The sequence below is a fragment of the Oncorhynchus gorbuscha genome, linkage group LG19 (genome assembly GCF_021184085.1).
Source record: "Oncorhynchus gorbuscha isolate QuinsamMale2020 ecotype Even-year linkage group LG19, OgorEven_v1.0, whole genome shotgun sequence".
Classification (NCBI taxonomy): Eukaryota; Metazoa; Chordata; class Actinopteri; order Salmoniformes; family Salmonidae; genus Oncorhynchus; species Oncorhynchus gorbuscha.
This window is the reverse complement of record NC_060191.1, coordinates 55,340,089-55,360,792: the sequence shown is the minus strand read 5'-3', so window position 1 is coordinate 55,360,792 and position 20,704 is coordinate 55,340,089. Positions and strand designations below refer to the sequence as shown.

The 20,704-nt window shown below is 43.1% G+C and overlaps 1 protein-coding gene across 4 annotated transcripts in view; it reads left to right on the top strand.

Annotated features, from left to right (window-relative positions):
• LOC124005051 (protein c-ets-1-B) overlaps positions 1–9,511 on the top strand; it is a 42,914-nt gene extending 33,403 nt beyond the window's left edge. For all 4 annotated transcript variants that reach the window (XM_046313921.1, XM_046313922.1, XM_046313920.1 and 1 more), the window contains 2 exons: positions 5,867–5,985; positions 6,275–9,511. In XM_046313921.1, coding sequence (XP_046169877.1) covers positions 5,867–5,985; positions 6,275–6,490 — 335 coding nt within the window. In that variant the 3' untranslated portion in view covers positions 6,491–9,511. The remainder of the gene's footprint in view (positions 1–5,866; positions 5,986–6,274) is intronic.
• Positions 9,512–20,704: the final 11,193 nt, after the last annotated feature.

Genomic DNA, 20,704 nt, shown 5'->3' with positions numbered 1-20,704 from the left:
TAGATCCACAATATTTATTCCACGGGACAAAACCAGGAGGAGTTACACTAGTGGCCTCATTTAACAAAGTAAATTCATCAGGCTTGAGCCATGTTTCAGTCAGGCCAATCACATCAAGGTTATGATCAGTGATTAGTTAATTGACTATGACTGCTTTGGAAGTGAGGGATCTAACATTAAGTAGCCCTATTTTAAGATGTGAGATATCACAATCTCATTCAATAATGACAGGCATGGAGGAGTTCTTTATTTCAGTGAGATTGCTAAGGCGAACACCGCCATTAGTTTTGCCAAACCTAGATCGAGGCTATCAGTGGGGATAGCTGAGTTGACTGTGCAAGTGGCAGAATCTCCTAAGCTGTCAGGCTGGGTAGCAGCCTGCTGCCTGGCCTGCACCCTATCTCATTGTGAAGCTAGAGGAGTTAGAGCCCTCTCTCTATATTGATAGATAAGATGACTAAATGCAGGTTACAGTTTGAAAAATGTGCGATCAACTACAATAGGCATGGCCAAACGTTAATCCCTCTTACTTCTTACAGGCGTTGTTATGCCACCCAGCTGGGCCCTATGTTACATGTTTGCCAGGCAGTTGCAGCAGTTGTACATATTGTAGGTGTACCTCAATGTAACTGGGTCTCCGTAACTGGCAGCACAGCTTCTGGCTGAGAGCGTTTTATATACACTCTTCTATATCAGCCTCTGTGGCACTGCAGGCCCAGAGTCATGCACTTACAGGAAACACTTGCTCTCAGCCTCTTCTAATTCTTCTCTCCATCTCGCGTTGTCTTGCACTTCTGACTTTTTCATCTGCACCGTTTTATCTGTGGCCGCATCTCAACCTATTTTCCAGGTCGTCTTGGCAACCCGGGTGCAAACACAAAACGATACCTGCCCTGTGCACTTAACACTTGAGTAGATTTATCTGTTCATCTGTTATAGCTCCTTTCTTTCTACCTGATGAAAAAACGACTCTTTCTTCTATTTAAACAGAAAGAAACACATTTTAGAAGTAAAAAAAAAGATCCAAGGTCTGGCACATTTCTATTTTAGTATTCCTTTTATGAGGTTTTCAGTTCGTTGCTACTTAAATCCCTATTCACCATTTGACATTTTGGAACCTATACAGAAAAACCACATGATTTCACATGTGGAAAATCACATGATTTCACGTGAAATAATTTGAAAAGGTGTTTTTGGAATCCTTCACGTGTGAACACGTGAAATCCATGTGGTCTTTCGGTAAGGGAGGGGAATTCTCCATGTTTCAAAGTAGAGCACATATACCGCATATATACAGTGCATTCAGAAATTATTCAGACCCCTTGACCTTTTCCACATTTTGTTACATTACAGCCTTATTCTTAAATGGATAAAATGATTTTTTCCTCCACATGAATCTACACACAATAACCCATAATGACAAAGCGAGAATAGGTTTTTAGACATTTTTGCGCATTTATTACAAATTGTAATTTTGCAACTTGATTGGAGTCCACCTGTGGTAAATTCAATTGATTGGACATGATTTGGAAAGGCACACACACCTGTCTATATAAGGTCCCACAGTTGACAGTGCATGTCAAAGCAAAAACCAAACCATGAGGTTGAAGGAAATTGTCCGTAGAGCTCCGAGACAGGATTGTGTCGAGGCACAGATCTGGGGAAGGGTACCAAAACATTTCTGCAGCATTGAAGGTCCCCAAGAACACAGTGGCCTCCATCATTCTTAAATGGAAGACGTTTGGAACCACCAAGACTTCCTAGAGCTGGCCGCCCGTGCCAACCTGAGCAATTAGGGGAGAATAGCCTTGCTTAGGGAGGTAACCAAGAAGGCGATGGTCACCCTAACAGAGCACCAGTGTTCCTCTGTGGAGATGGGAGAACCTTCCAGAAGGACAACCATCTCTGCAGCACTCCACCAATCAGGCCTTTATAATAGAATGGCCAGACAGAAGCCACAACTAAGTAAAAGGCACATGACAGCCTGCTTGGTGTTTGCCAAAAGGCACATAAAGGACTCTGACCATGAGAAACAAGATTCTCTAGTCTGATGAAACCAAGATTGAACTCTTTGGCCTGAATGCCAAGCGTCACGTCTGGAGGAAACCTGGCACCATTCCTATGGTGAAGCATGGTGGTGGCAGGATCATGCTGTGGGGATGTTTTTCAGCGGCAGGGACTGGGAGACTAGTCAGGACTGAGGAAAAGAGCAAAGTACAGAGAGATCCTTGATGAAATCCTGTTCCAGAGCGCTCTGGACTTCAGACTGGGGCAAAGGTTCCCCTTTCAACAGGACAATGACGCTAAGCACACAGACAAGACAACACAGGAGTGGCTTCAGGACAAGTCTCTGAATGTCCTTGAGTGGCCCAGACAGAGCCCGGACTTGAACCCAATCAAACTTCTCTGGAAAGACCTACAAATAGCTGTGCTGCAACACTCCCCATCCTACCTGACAGAGCTTGAGAGGATCTGCAGAGAAGAATGTGAGAAACTCCCCAAATACAGGTGTGCCAAGTTTGTAGCGTAACACCCAAGAAGAATCGAGGCTGTAATCGCTGCCAAAGGTGCTTCAACAAAGTACTGAGTAAAGTGTCTGAATTCTTATGTAAATGTCATATTTCAGTTTGTTTTGTAATACATTTGCAAAAAAATCTAAAAACCTGTTTTTGCTTGGTGGTATTGTGTGTAGATTGATGAGGAAAAACAATGATTTCATCCATTTTAGAATAAGGCTGTAACGTAACAAAATGTGGAAGAAGTCTAGGGGTCTGAATACTTTCCTAATGCACTGTACATCTATGGAGACTGAGAAGCAATTTAAGGGGAAACAGTCTCTCAATAACTTTAATGCACGAGAAAGTCTAGTCCTTTGGGGACTTTCTCCCCTCTGTGTTAAATTGCAGTCACAAGGTCGTTAGTAGGGAAGAAGGGAAATGCCAGAACACACACGTCACTTACTTCAGATTGCATAAGGCATTGCCCACAATTGGCATCTCAAGGTCATTTCTGATCTGCAAGGTTGTCTGTACTAATCAATTATGTAAATTGCCTAATTTATGCATTCATCTTTTGATGATAAGATAAAGTGAAAGATAGATATAAACAATTGGCATGCCCTCATTGAAGCCTTTGACATTAGTAATATGATGCCAGTTTGTGGAAAAGATGTAGAATCTTAATTTGATCCACCCTGTTGAAGGAGAACTTTCCTGCAATGGTTTTAAAAGGCTTCTGAAGTTTGTAATTTCCACTTAGAAATGTCAGACTTGATTTTCCCTAATGAAAAATCTATCATCCCCTACAAAAATGTCCATTAATTATAATCCACATAATAATTCACATTTCCTGTTGCTGCAGGATTATTTTCCTGCTGTAGTTAACTGACTCAAATTAAGATCCTACATCTGTAGGTTATTTGCTGCATGTCATCATTCATACATTTAATTCACAAAGTAATTCACTTCCCTATGTGTACAATGATGTAGCATTAGATACAAAGCTACCGTAGACTCATGTTCAGAGGCTAATGCATGTTCACATATTTTCATTGGAGTCGGGATACTTTCTCAGAGCTTTTAGTCATGCAGAACTAAAGAGAAGAAAATAAACATAAGACTTCAATATGCTTATGTCTAGCTGGCAACAACCATTTTTATTAACGGTTAGCACCCTGTATCCAGTCCTGCAGCCAAGAGAAAGATCACCCCCATTAGGCCCCCATTAGGCCCCCAAGCAACACATGCATTTTCTTACTATGTGATAATAGAGAGAATCTGCCAAAAAAAAAGAGTAAGACGTGTATGTACAGTAGTATTTCAAATAGCTGTTGATGAAAACGTGTTTTGGCTTCCTGTCCCAGTAGCTGGGCACTGACAGGCACACACACGGTTCTCTGTCACACACAGTGATGAGTTGGTGTGATAAAGAAGGTGTGAGATAAGTGAGGCTCAGTCAGTCGTTAACTCAGAGGTTGACTTTGTTTCTCATCACCAATCACACTTCTGTCAGCTCTTGGGATGCTGCAGGCAGTCAGCCACAGTGCCTTGGACAATTACAGCCTACTCCTCCTATCTCTCTCTCTCTCTCTCTCTCTCTCTCTCTCTCTCTCTCTCTCTCTCTCTCTCTCTCTCTCTCTCTCTCTCTCTCTCTCAATTCAATTCAAAGGGCTTTATTGGCAAGGTAAACGTGTTAACTTTGCCAAAGCAAGTAAGGTAGATAATATACAAAAATGAAATAAACAATAAAAATTAACAGTAAACATTACACATACAGAAGTTTCAAAACACTAAAGACTCTCTCTCTGTCTCTCTGTCTCTCTGTCTCTCTGTCTCTCTGTCTCTCTCTCTCTCTCTCTCTCTCTCTCTCTCTCTCTCTCTCTCTCTCTCTCTCTCTCTCTCTCTCTCTCTCTCTCTCTCTCTCTGTCTCTCTGTCTCTCTGTCTCTCTGTCTCTGTCTCTGTCTCTCTCTCTGTCTCTCTCTCTGTCTCTCTCTCTGTCTCTCTCTCTGTCTCTCTCTGTCCACCCTGCACAGGCTACAGCCTCATCTGTAAAGCCTAAGGGCAGATCCTAAACAGTACTATGAATGCCAGCCCCCCACCCTTTCTCCGCCGTAGAAGTTTTTTCATTGAGCCCCATTCTGCTTGGAGGATTATAACATATTTTTTTAAAGATTTTTTGGGGGGGTCGCCAACATTTTCGTCTGAGCGCAGGAGGGGATTGGAAACGGGCACTGTTGTATCATCCTTATGTGGACCCACTGTTACAGTAGTGGGATTTTTGGAATGTGACTTGATCTGGAGGATTATTTGCTGAAGTTTGGGTGTTGCGTCTTTGCATTCATGTTCATAACTGAGTGAAGAAGGCCTGGATTGAAAATGACTTATTTTGCTTTCAAGTGTTCAACCTACGGTTCCATTTCTCTGAAAGCTTTGGTTTGTGTTGTATAAGGGTGCGTTTATGAGCCAGTTCTGGGAGTTAACAGCTCCGCTGTGCTACAGCTTTGCTCAGCAGCCACTGCATAGGCAGGTGTGATTTGAACTGAGTGGGGTTTTCTGTCTGTACAGAAAACCACAAGATCAAAGAGTACCGAAGCTTTGTTTTTCTCTTCTGCTACTCTTTTTCTTTTCAACACACATGTAATAACCCCAGCAGCTCTGGTTGTCACATTTAGGCCATTTGTTAAGCGTACAAATATATACGTATATATTTGTATTCAAATTGTAGGTAAATGCATTAAACTGCTTTTATAGTATATTGCATTATCAGTGCATATCTGAACATTACAGAAGGCACACATACACACACACACACACACACACACACACACACACACACACACACACACACACACACACACACACACACACACACACACACACACACACACACACACACACACACACACACACACACACACACACACACACACACACACACACACACACACACACACACACAGCCTCATTTGAAGACCCCCTCTTATTTTTAAACCACGGTGATTTCATTGCCATGGAATTCATACAGTCAGACAAAAATATGCTGTGAACTCCAGATACTGCAGAGGGTAAAGTGTACTCAAAGGGATTCATGATGAATGGGACCCTTGCCTGTGAAAACACTTTCTCTCCACTATCGGGCCTTGTGCACATCTGATTTAGAATTGGATACGTGTCTTTTTATAGTAGGAAATGAATGACCCTAAGACGAGTAGTTAATGAGAAGCATGAGGAGAACAGTCAGTCATGCTGTGTTTGCATGTGGCTGATGATGACATGTTCTGTCATACTGATCTGTATTATACTGAAAACAAGGCTCCTCTCTCTGTGTTCTAACCTCTCTCTCCCTTATCCTGGTTCTGCTCTGCAGGCAGTGGCCCCATCCAGCTGTGGCAGTTTCTGCTGGAGCTTCTGACGGACAAATCCTGTCAGTCCTTCATCAGCTGGACGGGAGACGGCTGGGAGTTCAAGCTGTCCGACCCTGACGAGGTGAGAGGTCATGACCCCCCCCACCACTGACCTTACATGGCATGGGGGCCCTAAACAGTTAGACAGAGGAGGTTGATCTCTTTTTAATGTGATGCCAACAACACTGTCATTTGCCTCATTTAGACTTAAAGGAACCTTAGTGGTATCAGGTACATTTAGCTACATTAAATATCGATCCATGTCAAGAGAAGACATGTACACGATAACATTGTATTGTGAGGTTAGTGCAGAGCTCTGTCTCAAGTTTGATACACAGTGTAACAGGGTGCCTTTTCCCTCTGTGACTCAGGTGGCTCGGAGGTGGGGGAAGAGGAAAAACAAGCCCAAGATGAACTACGAAAAGCTGAGCCGAGGCCTGCGCTACTACTACGACAAGAACATAATCCACAAGACATCAGGGAAGCGCTATGTCTACCGCTTTGTCTGTGACTTGAAAAGCCTGCTGGGATACACCCCCGAGGAGCTCCATGCCATGCTGGACGTCAAGCCTGATGCGGACGAGTGAAAACAGAGGGATGAGAGAAGAGGAGAAGAGGAGAGTAAAGGAGCCGAGGGGACTGGGGCTCAGAGATTGATATTTACCGTCCGGTAAAAGGGGGCGTCCATTTTGGGACCAAACATGTTAATTCTTAACACCTAAACTGTGGTCTGTATCATTTTGAGCTGTTGTCAAACGATGTTCAGAAAGAAAGCACTATGCCAAATGTGCAAATTCATAATTTGTTGCATTTGAGATAGATACAGGTATTACTTAGTAACTCAAGGCACATGGAAAGCCATCAATTAGAATAGAGTGGCCATTTAGCCTAAGTAGGACAAAGAACTGTCATTGAGGAAGAGGGCCAAGAGACAGTGAAGGATTCATTTTAGGGAAGGACATTGCATGGATGGAGAGTTCCTTCTATGGAATTTGTTGCCAAATTAAAAATGGAAAGTAGTGGAAGTAGGTCACTGTTTCTATGCCACTGCACACAATAGGCATTGGGTAGAGTTCTCAGCTTGGACCAAAAAAGTATTTTTTACTGTTGTTTCAGAAGCATAATGTTTGTGCCAGTATTATCGTTGAGATTGTACTGTTGAGTCTCAGTCCGACCAGGGTTCCCCTGTTTAGTTTTTTTTAATGCCGATGAAGCTATTCTGAAACCAAACATTGCACCATTTAAGGCTAAGTTAGTCCTGTCTCCTCTCTGCAAAAGCCCAATAACTGAAACATGCTGATTTGGTTATACAGACGACACTAGACACTGGCCTTTTTACTCATTTTCATAGGTTGGATAGAGAGTAACTTACTCATACCAAGAACGGTTGATAGACAACTGAAAGTAACCGTTGCTTTAAAACTGACGCTTTCTCCTTTGCACATTCGCCGCTTCGCTATAGAAATATACTGTCTGCCACCAGGACTTTGCAGATTGCAAACATTACTGTCCTGCCACCAGTAATAAAAGTCCTTAGACACCCTTTCTGTGGTGAGTTTTGAAAGTATTTGGACACAAAAGAGTCGAACGTGCTCAATCTGTATATTAAGTGGTTTTCCATGCCCCCATTTTAGCATTGTTTTAGACGAGAACAAAGAGGGAGGGACCTGTTGTTGACAGATTGAATTGCGAGCCATGTACATGAGGGATTGTTTTTGTCGGAAAGCTTAGGAATGTAGAGTGTACTGTATTTTTGTGTGTAATGTGGTCTCTGAATGAAGGGAAGCTGCCATAGATAGGTAAGGTATATCGAGGTGCATGATGGTAGTAGGATGAAAAGATAAGGGTTTGAAGCAAGGAGTATAAACTTTGGATGACTGTTTGAAGAAGAGGACTGGGTGGTTTTGGGAGGGAACCGTCGAGTTGTGAAGTTAAAGAGAATGATCATCATTATGGCATGAGGATGAGATAATGCTTGTGCCGTTGCACAGCTTGGAGGCTTTTGTTAACTGAAGTGTTTGTATAGATGCTCCCTTTTACCACTGTCGGAGGAGGTAGAGATCTATAGGAAACAGGACTACCATAAACAGTTGAGCTAAAGGACTACTTGGAGAGATGTGGCATTGTATGCTATTTTCTTACCATGTTTTGTACATGCTTTTCTATTGTTTCTAAGACAAAAGGACATCCCATTCAGTATATGAAATGGATAAATGAAATGATATGCCCTGAAAACTGTATGTATTTGTGCGGCTTGCTGAAGATCCACAGTAGTTTTGCTGGTTGCTCGTCAGTGGGAACATGACTGTACGCAGGCATTATGGGAAAAAGCCGAAGTCAAGAAAAATCATCTTAAAATACAAATGTTGTTGTTTACAGTGGCTGAATGTTACCCATATTGATGAAAATAGGTTTTGAAATGTCTATTTGTACAGATTGTATTTCCTAACGCTTTATTAAGACCCAGATGAAACAAATAAGCAAGAGACTAAGCAGGAATAATAACCAAACCCATGTGAGGTCTGGGCGATAGATAGCGCTTTGGGTATGTCCACCATCTTGGAGGGCAGGGACCGTTATTCCCTCGCGTTCAAAGTGTTGTTTCTGCTTTGATCTTTTGATTTGTTGGAAAGCACTCAGCGTTAGGACTGAGCGAAGAGTTTTGGCCGGACTGACTGTAGTTCCCCCTTGAGATTATAGGAAAGCGATTTCTGTCCATATTAGTTACTTTTTAGTTGGGCAACTAACCACAGAGTTGGTACTTCAAGTGTCGGTCAGCATAAACACACACCCACACACACAAACATGTAATTGTGTAGAGAAGATTGAATTCTCTTGAACAAGTCAATCCACCCAGTCTCTGTGGTTCCGTCGTTTATGCACGCTACATAACCAGGATTCACATCACTGTTTGATTATTACAGATGTTTTTACTTCAAAGAATGTTTTTTTTTTTTTTAATGTTAGGACAACTGTTCAGATATTTAAATATATGCTTAACTTGTTGTTGACGATGCCTTCCAGCTCCAAGCCAGTCACCATTTTGAGTAGATCAGAATATAATATCTTTCTCTGTTTAAATGGAACATATACTGTGTCTGTTTGGACTTCAAAGTCGAGTTTGTTTCAGTAAATGTCATATACGTTAAGTTGTAGACACAAGTATTGCACAGATATTTCTAAATGGACTAAATACATACATACACAGATACCTTACCATATTACCATATCTCAAACTGATCCATTAGGAAACCTGTTTTGTTATGGATGGTGTTGTTTTTTGTATATTTTATAGTGTTTCTGTATTTTTGTTAATGAGATACTTTTTATGTATTTAGTTCACAAACATTTGAATATTTTTCAATAATTTATATTTTATAAAAGAAAAAGACAGACAGCTGGTGCTTTCATGGGAAATAAAGGTAGCACAGGAAAAAATGTAGCGATTTTTCTTTCGATATAGAGAATAGACCTTTCTGTTAAAGAAAAAGGCTGATGCTGGCCCATCATTGATTTCTGCTGGAAAGTTTTATAAACTGAAGCTTCTATTTCTTAATGTACTTTAAAAAAATGATGTCATAAAAAAATATATGTGAACAAATATTTCATACTTTGTGTATTGTGTGGTTATTTCTTCTAATATTACCAGAGCAAAAAAGGCTTTTGAAACATTACATCTATACTGTAACTTACAGTACATTGAGCTCTTAACATGAAAGAAATCAGAAATTGCAGTCTTTACTTGGCTTCCTGGCCTTGACTACATGCCAAAAGAAAGGTTAGTCAGCTCTTTGTAAACACAATAAAAGTAGATACAGAAGTGTCTCCTGTACACATTATTATCCTCAAAAATTTTGTACTCATTTTAATAACTACATGGGCATATACTAGGCCCATACACATCACACATTGCATATTAATAACTCACATCCAAAACCTGCCTGAGCAAGTCAGTATATCACTCAACCATGATAACACTTAAGACTGTGTTTACACAGGCAGCCCATTTCTGATCTTTTTCCTATTAATTGGTCTTTTGACCAATAAAATCAGATATCTTCACATCAGATCTTATTCAGAGTGAAACAAAAGATCAGAATTGGGCTGCCTGTATAAATGCAGCCGAATACAGTACATCTACAATGTGCAGATCAATAGTATGTCTTGGTCTCAGTTTGGGCCTGGTGGCAGATCCAGGTCCCCTCTGAAGGGCATGCTGGGATGTCGCTGGCGGGTACCTGGTTAACGAGCCTGTCACTTCCACGGCGATGGGTGACGTCAAAGCAGAAGCAGGCACACTAGGCCCATTCATGTGTTTGTAACCCTAGGGTCCTAGCAATTCCACTTCAGATAAAAACCATACAGGCCGTGGCCCGCTCCCCAGCCGCTGCCCTGGCCGACACAGCACAGCTGTCTGGCTCCTCTAGAACAGCCCACTGGACAAAAGGCCAAGGACCAGGTCCAATAGAGACGAGTGTCTTCATACCACAGTCACAGAATTGTCTCTACCAAACTAAGCTTTATCAGTTATTGGCATAAAGATGAAAAATGTTATATTCCTTTACTGGGATGACAATGTATAACGGCTTGGTGTGAGATTGAAATCCTTGAAATCTGTACCTTATTTAAGACGTTTTGTACATCAAAAACAAAATAGGACGATCCTTGCTGAGATGTACTTAGTATTAAAACTATAGTCTCAGACTCCTTAACAATGGTATCATTTTTACTGAGACTTGGATGCAAAATCACTAAAACTTCTTGTACCTGCAATTTTTATAAATACAGTAGACAGGATGTAGATGCTGACAATCATTCATGCACACATACGAACACCTACACACAGACACACTGGCTAATTTTCTAATGGACTGGAGGAGCATGTGCAGAGGGTGGCTTAGGTGATGCAGGTGGCTCTTCTAACATTTCAGATTCCACCCCGTCGGTCTTTGATCCAGACCAGACACTATAACCAGGCCCCTCGTGCCAAAGAACCCGGAACAAAACCCAACACATCATGATACCATTCACACCTGTTGGTTTCACATCCAAAGTGAGAGAGAGACAAAGCACTCAGATGAGGTGGGACTTCACATGGTTATTTGTTTGTATCTCAATCAACTCACAGACCCCAAAAACCAAATCACTGCTTCAAAGAGTAAAGAGAGAGAACATAACAGTGGAATAGAAAAGTAAACCATAGCGCCTGGTGGTGGCACCAAGATGTCAGGAGACGGAGATGTCTGCCTCCCTGTCTGAGACCCCATGTCGCTCACAGCTTACTCCACTCCAGAAATGGAGAGAGACGCATTTGTCAGACTTCAACCCAAATATTTATCTAAAGGCCTCGCTTGCAGAGCTTCATCTGTCTCCTACGCCTAGTCTTTTAAACAGGAGTGAGAAAGGAGGAGGAGGATAGAGCACACTAAGGTTCCCACTGAGATAGCTGCACTACAGAGGTTGGTGAAATGTAGAGGTTCATCTGTCTCCTACACCTAGTCTTTCAAACAGGAGTGAGAAAGGAGGAGGAGGATAGAGCACATTAAGGTTCCCACTGAGATAGCTGCACTACAGAGGTTGGTGAAATGTAGAGGTTCATCTGTCTCCTACACCTAGTCTTTCAAACAGGAGTGAGAAAGGAGGAGGAGGATAGAGCACACTAAGGTTCCCACTGAGATAGCTGCACTACAGAGGTTGGTGAAATGTAGAGCTTCATCTGACTCCTACGCCTAGTCTTTTAAACAGGAGTGAGAAAGGAGGAGGAGGATAGAGCACACTAAGGTTCCCACTGAGATAGCTGCACTACAGAGGTTGGTGAAATGTGTTGTTCAACACGGTTCAGGATGACATGTTCTGTTAAGACGAAAAGACTGAGATGCAGGAGTGGGATAGGACCTTTGACTGGCTGTGTGCTGTGTTTACTGCCATGAGATTCTCCTAACCACTGAACCTTACCAGGCAAAACTCCTGGTCCTACTTAGTAAGCACTGTATGTTGTGCAGGTCTATTGCGTAGTTGGTTAAGCAATTTGTCTAGGATGGTAGGGCCCATGATTCCTCCCTGATCTCTGCCTCTCTCAGTACTTAATCACAGCTCCTCTGTAGGGAGAGAGGGAGAGTGTGACGCAGACAGATACAGCTCACTGCTTCCATTACGCAGAGAAGGCATGAAATATGACCAACATTCCCCTTGGCCCCCCATTGGCAGTAACACAACAGAGTTGGTTCTATTCTGGTCTTATTGTTCTCCATGGTAGAGTTTTCTTGTTTGAGTCAATATGGACCCAGGGTAGGAGTGGTGTCTGGGGAACACATAAACACATTGGCCCATGTCCGTTACAAGAGACAGTATCTTTTCCAACGGTCTGACCCTTCTCATGGTTACTGCTGTGACCAAACATCATTCAGAAACAAAGGATTTACACAATCACCACAGTTGTCAGAGACTGAGTAAACACCCAGAAAGCAGTGACACTTTTAAGATGTTTGACATTTACGGAACATTCATGTAATTAACAAACTTGATTGACATACAAACGAAGACATTTTATTTACTATGACTTCCCACTCGGGGAAAAGGAGGTAGTCAATCTCCTGCTTTTTAAAATTTTCATTCTCATTCATCTGTGTGTATTGTGGTGGAGGAGATGGGTTGACCCACATGTCATTGCAGGTGGAGGACTGTATTATACAGGTTTATGAAGGTCACGGCTGGGGCATCCTCAGCTTGGGCTGCAATTTGCATTTTTATTGCTGTTGTCGCATCCCCAGTTAATATGCCATTGACTCCCAAAGGCACCCCTGGTCCTCCTGGTAGCCCTGCTGAAATGAGAGGCAGTCTTGGGGCTGGTGGACTGCCCGCCCTGCATTCATGAGGGCCTGGGTACCAGGGACCTGGCATTCTGGGCAGGAAATGGACTGGCTTCACATGGTAATGTGGACTTTCCATTAGTAATGGTGATTGATTTACAACCCAGGCACTACAGTACCTGTCAGATACAGGGCCACAATGAGGGGGGTGGCTTCTTTGTGAGGAGGTGAAGGAGTAGATGTGTGTTTGAGGAGTGAGTGGAGTGGTCTTGCCCGGTTAAGGGGAGAGTGAGGAGGGTTGGTGGGGTGAAGGGATGGTCGTGAATGTGTGGAGCCACTCTCCTGCATTGATTATACAACGTATTCTCCAGACCACAAGAACAAAGGGGAACGGTAATACGCTATAATTTATTTTCCTGAATAAAGGTCATTTTCAAATTTGGTTCTTAAGAGGCCAATTTATTACTTGACTTGAATACAGACACTGAATTTGATATTTATAGGTGTAGAAGCGTTTCAGTTGGACATACTGTAAGAATGTGATTCCATGCATGTTCCTCTGTCTGTACAAGTGGATCGTGTGTGTGTGAGCATGCACGGGTGTTTGTGTGTGTGTGCGCAGCTGGATTAGAACAGGTTTTGGTCACTGTCCAGTTGTGGGACCGAATGTTTTCACTTCTCTTTTACAGCGGGTCGGTTGGGATTCGACAACTTTCCCAGGACATCTGCTCAGAGCGCCCACGTTAGAGCCCTTGGCCAATCAGACGGCTTTGAACGCCCCTCAGACCAGTGTGTGCGTGTTTTGATTGGCAGCTGGAGCCAGGGCCCAGAAAGGGAAGGCCTGAGAATTTTCCGAAACATTTTCTTCTCTGCCTTGGTTTTCGCCAACATCTGCTTCCAATCACAGTCAGCGAGTAGCCCCCCCCCCCCCCCTGGCTTTCTTACAAACACACACCAGTCCCATGCTGGCCACCCCCTCAACTCCTGACACTGCTGCCGCCCACCCCTCAAAGGCCCACAGTCCTCTCTCTCTTTCTGCTATGGACCCTCCACTCCCTAGACCTCTCTACTCCCCCTCGCTTGTAATGACTCCTTGCATTACATTCATGATGAGTATGATTTTCTCCATGGTTTGGATTTGAAAGCTTTCAAATAACCTTCAACAACTGAGGAAAGTATTAATTATCTAGCTTTGTCTGAGGTTCGTTAAGTCTGTCTGCAAATTAAGCTGATTTCATTACATTTTATAAAGTCATTATTATAATAAATCAAAACAATATTATCTTCTAATGTAAAAAATATAACTGGCTTGAGAGGAGATATTTTCCATTGTGGGTGTGAGAGTTGTGGGTGGGTGAGAAGAGAGTGGATCAGCTATGGATGTCTTAAATTAAGGTAAAGTGAACACAGACACTAACACACTAACGCACACGCACACGCACAGCTGCATCATGGAACTGCTGCTCTCAGCACCCCACTCCCACCCTCTCCCTGAGAAAACAGAGTCAACCCTTTTCGTTCTTCACCAAAGCCCCATGCCTTCCACTCTCTGTCTTTTCTCTTTCTTCTTGTATGTAGCTTGCCTTTCCCCCTTTACTAATGCTTTCAATACCCAGCCCCTCCCCCTTAATTAAACTACTTCAGCCTCATGTGTGGTCAGTTGTAGCTCTTCTTGCGTGACTTTCAACCATGCAGAGAGAGTCAATAAACAGTGAAAACCCTGCTTATCATAGCAGGCACTTTCCATACATATTCAGAAATAAGCATGGTGAATCACTGTAGTCAAAGAAAAACACACAACCTAAGGAGCTCTTACTGGAGATCTCAGCGGCGTTCGCAGGAGGTTGTCTCACTGTATTATTTCTGCCTCTGAGGCTTCAAGGCTAAACATGGGAAACAAGTTTCCTGGAGAGAAATGTTAGTCAGAGAAAGGTTAAGGATTTTTCCAACTCACACTAACATGTGCTGTACAACCTGTACTGTGCAGTACATGTGCTGTTGACAAACAATGAATGTCAAATTCTGTACATCAATAAATCAAGGACAATGAACACTGTAGCTGTGATGCCAGGAGTGAACCACACACTAGCATCATTTATTAAACAGCCACTGATAAAGGGTATAACAAACATGTTAGCTCTAAGGCACAAACACAAGTCATGGGTTTCTAGTGACCTAAGATGTAGAGACAGACTGTTCTTGAGCTTCCTTCCCATTGACCTTTGACCCTTAACATCATTGGCTCTCTGGCCTGCTCCTGCTGAAGCTGTTGTGATTTAGTGCCCAGTAGTGCTGACTGCTCTTCCTGGGTAATCCAGGGCCTGGCCTGGACCTGGCCTGGCAGTAAATCTACTGTCTCTGTCTAGGGAGATAGGGTTCAAACTGCAGACAGGGTTCTTAGGTTGTATCCTTTGCCTAAGACATTTTCTGGTAAATCGCATTGATTCAACCTGGACTGAATGCAAGTAAAACATTACGAGAGATATTTTAATGGACCGTCTTCTTGCCTGTATTTCCTGCACAGGCACTTGTGAAAGTAGAAGAGTTGAGTAAATCTTAGGTTACCTCTGACTGCAGGAATTGCGGTCTCCTTGGCAGAGAGCAGAGCTGAGGAGGCAGTAGACAGCCAGGTCATGTTTGGTCTATGGTCTCTGGTTACAGTGGTCTCTCACCCCTCCACCTCTCATCACTTCACCAGTCTACTCTCACCGTCCATCAGCCTCTCAGAGGTGGCTGACCAGGATGCAAGAGTGCAAGAGTTGGGTGAATGTGTGTGACTGCAGCCTGTGCTAACTAAGCAGAAGAGGGGAAAAAGATAATAAAGTAATATTCAGCACCTGCTATCCCACAATCCTTAGTAACTCCTGGGGAATTGGTTACCTGCTTCTTGTCTTGATTCACACTAAGGGCTCTATTCAATCCGTATTGCGGAAATTCTATGCTAATGACAAATAAGAATTTAAAGGCATTGTTCCCTCGTTGGCTGAGACGGCATTCATGGTAAATGCTGCATATGTCGGCTCAATCAGAAATGACCTTTACATTTACATTGCAAAATCTGTAACGCTTCCGCAATAGGGATTGAATAGAGCCCTAAGTATTTTTCTATATTTTTAAGGCTGATTAATTATGTTATCTCTATAGCTACCTTACAAATGGTTCCTCAACTGAAGCTAAAGGTCAAACCAGGTGACACTTTAAAATGTAAGCAGTTTAGAAAATAAAATGCAAAATGTTCACAAAGTCTTACTTTGATTTAAAACACTAGAAGGTTACAGCAGATATTGTCCTTGTGAGGAATTAAACCCCCCCTCTTTCTTCCAATGGCCACACTGAGTTAAGTAATCTGTGACAACCTTTGGCATCTCCGAGGTTAAAGCTTTGTGGGAAAGGACAAGAGCATTTAGAGTTTGTGTGAAGGCAGACATACACAATATGAATGAACTCACACAACATTAATTGACAAATTATCTTGCAATAACACATTAAAATATCTCGTCTGCCTTGAGCCATAAACTAGGTGGGCGTAAACATACACAAGAAAACATTCCTAAATTGATCGGTCTGCTGGCCGGTTGGCTTTGCTAGTGGTTAGGGCAGCCAGGCCGGCAGGGGAGAAGGCCATTGGGACTTGGGAGGTGCTCTGAGTGGTTTGCAGCCCATGAGTGGGCATCTAGACGGACAGCTATGAGCCCTAAACTGGCAACAGATGGTCATAGGCAGAGTTGCATATCATTGCTCTTTGGGGCTGCAGTTGCTAATGGAAATGCAATGTTCTCAAGGGAACTCTCAAGAGCTCCTAAAGGTCAAAGATGATAGTCACCCTTACGTTTTCATTTATTTATTTTCTGTATTTAAAATGTCACAACCTTACTGTTGTAATATGGAAACATCTGAAGGAGTTGATAGACAGGTGATTATGGCTAGATAAGGTTTCAGTTTGGCAAGAACATGGAAACATGTTCTCGTTTCACTGTAGTTCAAAGGTTAACACTGTCTACATTTGGAAACAGAGGTTTCTTGAAGTCATTCCTGGAGTCGTTTGACCTCCAAGCTCTAAAGTTAGTCAGTGGCATATTTTTTGCTTGTTCAGAACACACAAAAAAATCATCATCTCCCATGGCTATTTTCAGTGGAAGGCAACATTCCATAAACCCACAGTGTACAATACCTAGAATTAAGCTTGGTAAGTACCACCACTTCTTTCCAAGGAAGCTGAAATCATGCAATCAACTAAGCCATGTTGCCAGTAGTATTTTTCCACAGAATCTTTCTATATGACTGAGTAGACACATCAGCCCTCTCTCACCTCTCTCACTGTCTCAGTGTGATGTCACAAGATGGCACTGTCCAAACTCCCTCCTATGACCTAGCAGTGCCTGCATGCACCCCCCCCACCCCCCGCCCCAGGCGCTTAGGCCTACATGTGTGTATTTCACAAAAGCCAGAGAGAGAAAATGGGGGGGAATTAGGAAAAGTTCCATGGGCTTGCTTCCCAAGCCTGCAATCCCCAGAATCAGGCAGCAGTATAAACAGGGCCCTCCAAGTGACTAAGGCCTAATATAAACCAGAGTAAGGCGTCTGGGTACCACCCCGCTGAGTCAATGAAACTTTAAAAGACAAGAGAGAAAATACAATGTAACACATACCATCAATAGTGAGGGAATGTGAGGGGGAGGGTGGAAGGCAGTTTTTCACACGCTGCATAGGAGACAAACTCACCTCAGGTCACCGACTTTCCCATACAAGGATCACAGTGACATATGGACATTCGAGTTAGTGTTGTTCATCGACTGGAAGAACAGAACTTCCCATAACTTGTGTGAGTGCATGTGTGTCTGTCTGTGTAAATGTATGTTGTTGTGTGTATTATGTCTATGTGTGTGCGTGTGTGTGACTTCCCAAAAGCAGCTATGTTCCAAGAGAAGGTGTAGGCGACGGAGGAAGTCCTCCTGATTCTCATAGCATGAATGAGTATTATAGACTGAACAGGGATGTTGAAACCCCTCACTAAGCCCAGATGAATGTTGCTGGTCTAAGTTTGGCCCTTGGGTGGCCCTCAGTGTTCTCCGTGGGGGTGTGGTGTCTAGTGGAGAGGTGTTGGGAGGGGAAGAGTGGAGGAGGAGGGTCTAGTTTTCAGGTCTGAGCCAGAGCAGACAGTCCTACTCTTTATCAGTGTAACATGGTGGCGCTAGACTAGAGATTAGTCACTAAACCACCCTGTAGTTATGATAGTGGTTGTGTAATACATAACACACACTAACAGTCTGTTGAGTAGCTAGATCTGAGTCATAACACACACTAACAGTCTGTTGAGTAGCTGGATCTGAGTCATAACACACACTAACAGTCTGTTGAGGTAGGTGGATCTGAGTCATAATACACACTAACAGTCTGTTGAGCTACCTGGATATGAGTCATAACACACACTAACAGTCTGTTGAGCTACCTGGATATGAGTCATAACACACTCTAACAGTCTGTTGAGTAGCTGGATCTGAGTCATAACACACGCTAACAGTCTGTTGAGTAGCTGGATCTGAGTCATAACACACAGTAACAGTCTGTTGAGGTACCTGGATATGAGTTATAACACAGTGTAGGTGTTTGTGATACTAGTAATAATTCTGACAGTTGTTTGTAGTAAGAACAAGAGAGGTGGTAACTGAAGAAAGAGAAACTATAGCAACGAGTTGAAAAAGGACAAAGGGCAGAAAAACAACCGAGGGGCATAAGGGGGAATAACATTAATCAATAACCCTGGAGTGACCATTTTCTGCAACAATGCAAACACGTTTAAACACTGCTCTTATATGAAGTCACAAAGAGGTCATAACCCCTGGAACCACTTGGCCGCATAGACTCCTGTCCCAACCACTTGTGTGGCACTGTTGTTAGGTCTCTGAGGCAAGGCGAAACAACAGAAAAGAAAACACACACAGAGCTAACTATCTTTAACTGTACGGGCCGGGCTGGGTGCCTGAGTCTATTCAGTGGGACAAACTCCCTCCCTCTCTCCCTCCCTCCCAGGCTATTCCAATTCCCACATCACGGGGTTGAGCGAGGAGAGGCAGCCTCTCTCCATGGCAATCTCCTGGGCCATGGCTGTTGGCTGGGAAAGGCCAGGGCCCACCGTTCTCACATTCTCCCCCTGCAGCACAGCAAGGAGGCTCGGAGCAGCCCAGAGGCAGATGTGTGGTTGGGGATTTGGCCCGTGCTTCCAGCCTCCAGCCCCAGTGCAGAGGAGAGAAGCAGGGAATGGGAGAGCCAACCAGTGCAGCAGTGGTGTGAGTAGTGTCAGGTGATAAGGAGACTAATATAGAACAGGACAGTCATTGACCGCAGTGTACAGACAAGTAAGAGGAGTTTTATCTTGTTACAGCAGCTTGGGTTGACAAGAACAAACTCTTCCTGAAATGTTCATGCTGATGAATACTTGCATTTATATACTCTGCAGACTACAAATATGCCAACTTTACAAACTAAGACACTGCACTGCCAAAACACTGACAAAGGACAGACGTGCACCCAACAAGAGTGCTACTTTAGCTCGAACACCCCGTCCCCCATTCCCCTCTGTGCTGCAAAGTGGATAAGGGGGAGGAGAGAGAAAAGGTCTGTTTTTGGGTCAATGACCTGGCAGCCATTAGTGTGTTGCTGTGGAACTGTAATCAGGGGCTGTTAGAAAGGACACTCCTTCCCTGGGCTGGCCAGAGGATGTGCTCCGCTAATCAGACACACAAACACAAACACACGCATACAAGCACACATACGCGCGCACACACACTGGATCTTCCCTTTCAGCTGTGATTGCACTTTTCACTATCTCTCCCAGCTAAGTGGAGCAGTGGCAGGAAACCACCTTTATCAGACACACATCGCAGCGCTACAACACCCCAGAAGACATCTCTGTAGTGCACCACAAAACAGAGCGCTGTGCCCTCACCGGGTTTGAACTAAAACAAAAGCACTCTCTGGGACGTGCACCCCAATGTATTCTCAAGTCTGTTTGGACCGTAAGAAGCTTAAAAAAATGTATTGCAGCTGTAAACATAAGTGTGTTACACACAAATTAATTTACAGACTCCCATCTGCATCTCATAACTAAATCTCATATCATTTGAAAACCCACCCTGACTAACACCAGCACCATACATTGGTTGTGTAAACACATTGTGTCAAACCAAACTGTTCTCAACTTAAAGACGTTTGTTTATATGACAGACTCTCCAGCGATGGCAGTGCTTTGAATGTAAACTCTGGGGCTTGAGGAGCTCCAATGAGACGAGTGTGTTGTCATTACTCTACTGTAAGTGATGATTGTCAGTATGCTACCAGACCAAAGCCAGATCTTCATATCTCCCTACACTGCATTGCTTTGAGAGAACATCTGGAGGGACAAAGAGTGTGTGCAGGTGGGGTACTGAACAGCATGCCTTGCTCATAAGAAACATTTTCAAAACTCACTTGGGCTTTTCAATAAATTGACTTAACACATCTCTCTTGGATTCTTGAATATATCAGACCTTGTTAAATGTAATTAGGGAAGCATTCCATTTAAGTAATTTACTCCATTTGAGTAATTTAGTCCTTAAAGGGAGTCACACAAAAGCACATGAATTAAAACTCAGACCTTGTGTTGGATTTACCCAACCATGGCTAGATCGTTTATGAAGTTTAGTTACTAGCAAGGCTTATAGAGGCAAATTATGAGAAAATAAAACGACTTTAAAAAACTATTTTTTCTGTGTACTATCAACTCACTAGCCCACGGATCAATCTGAATAGCTTCTATATCTGCATCTTTACATTTACATTTTTTACATTTAAGTCATTTAGCAGACGCTCTTATCCAGAGCGACTTACAAATTGGTGCGTTCACCTTATGACATCCAGTGGAACAGTCACTTTACAATAGTGCATCTAAATCTTAAAGGGGGGGTGAGAGGGAATACTTATCCTATCCTAGGTATTCCTTAAAGAGGTGGGGTT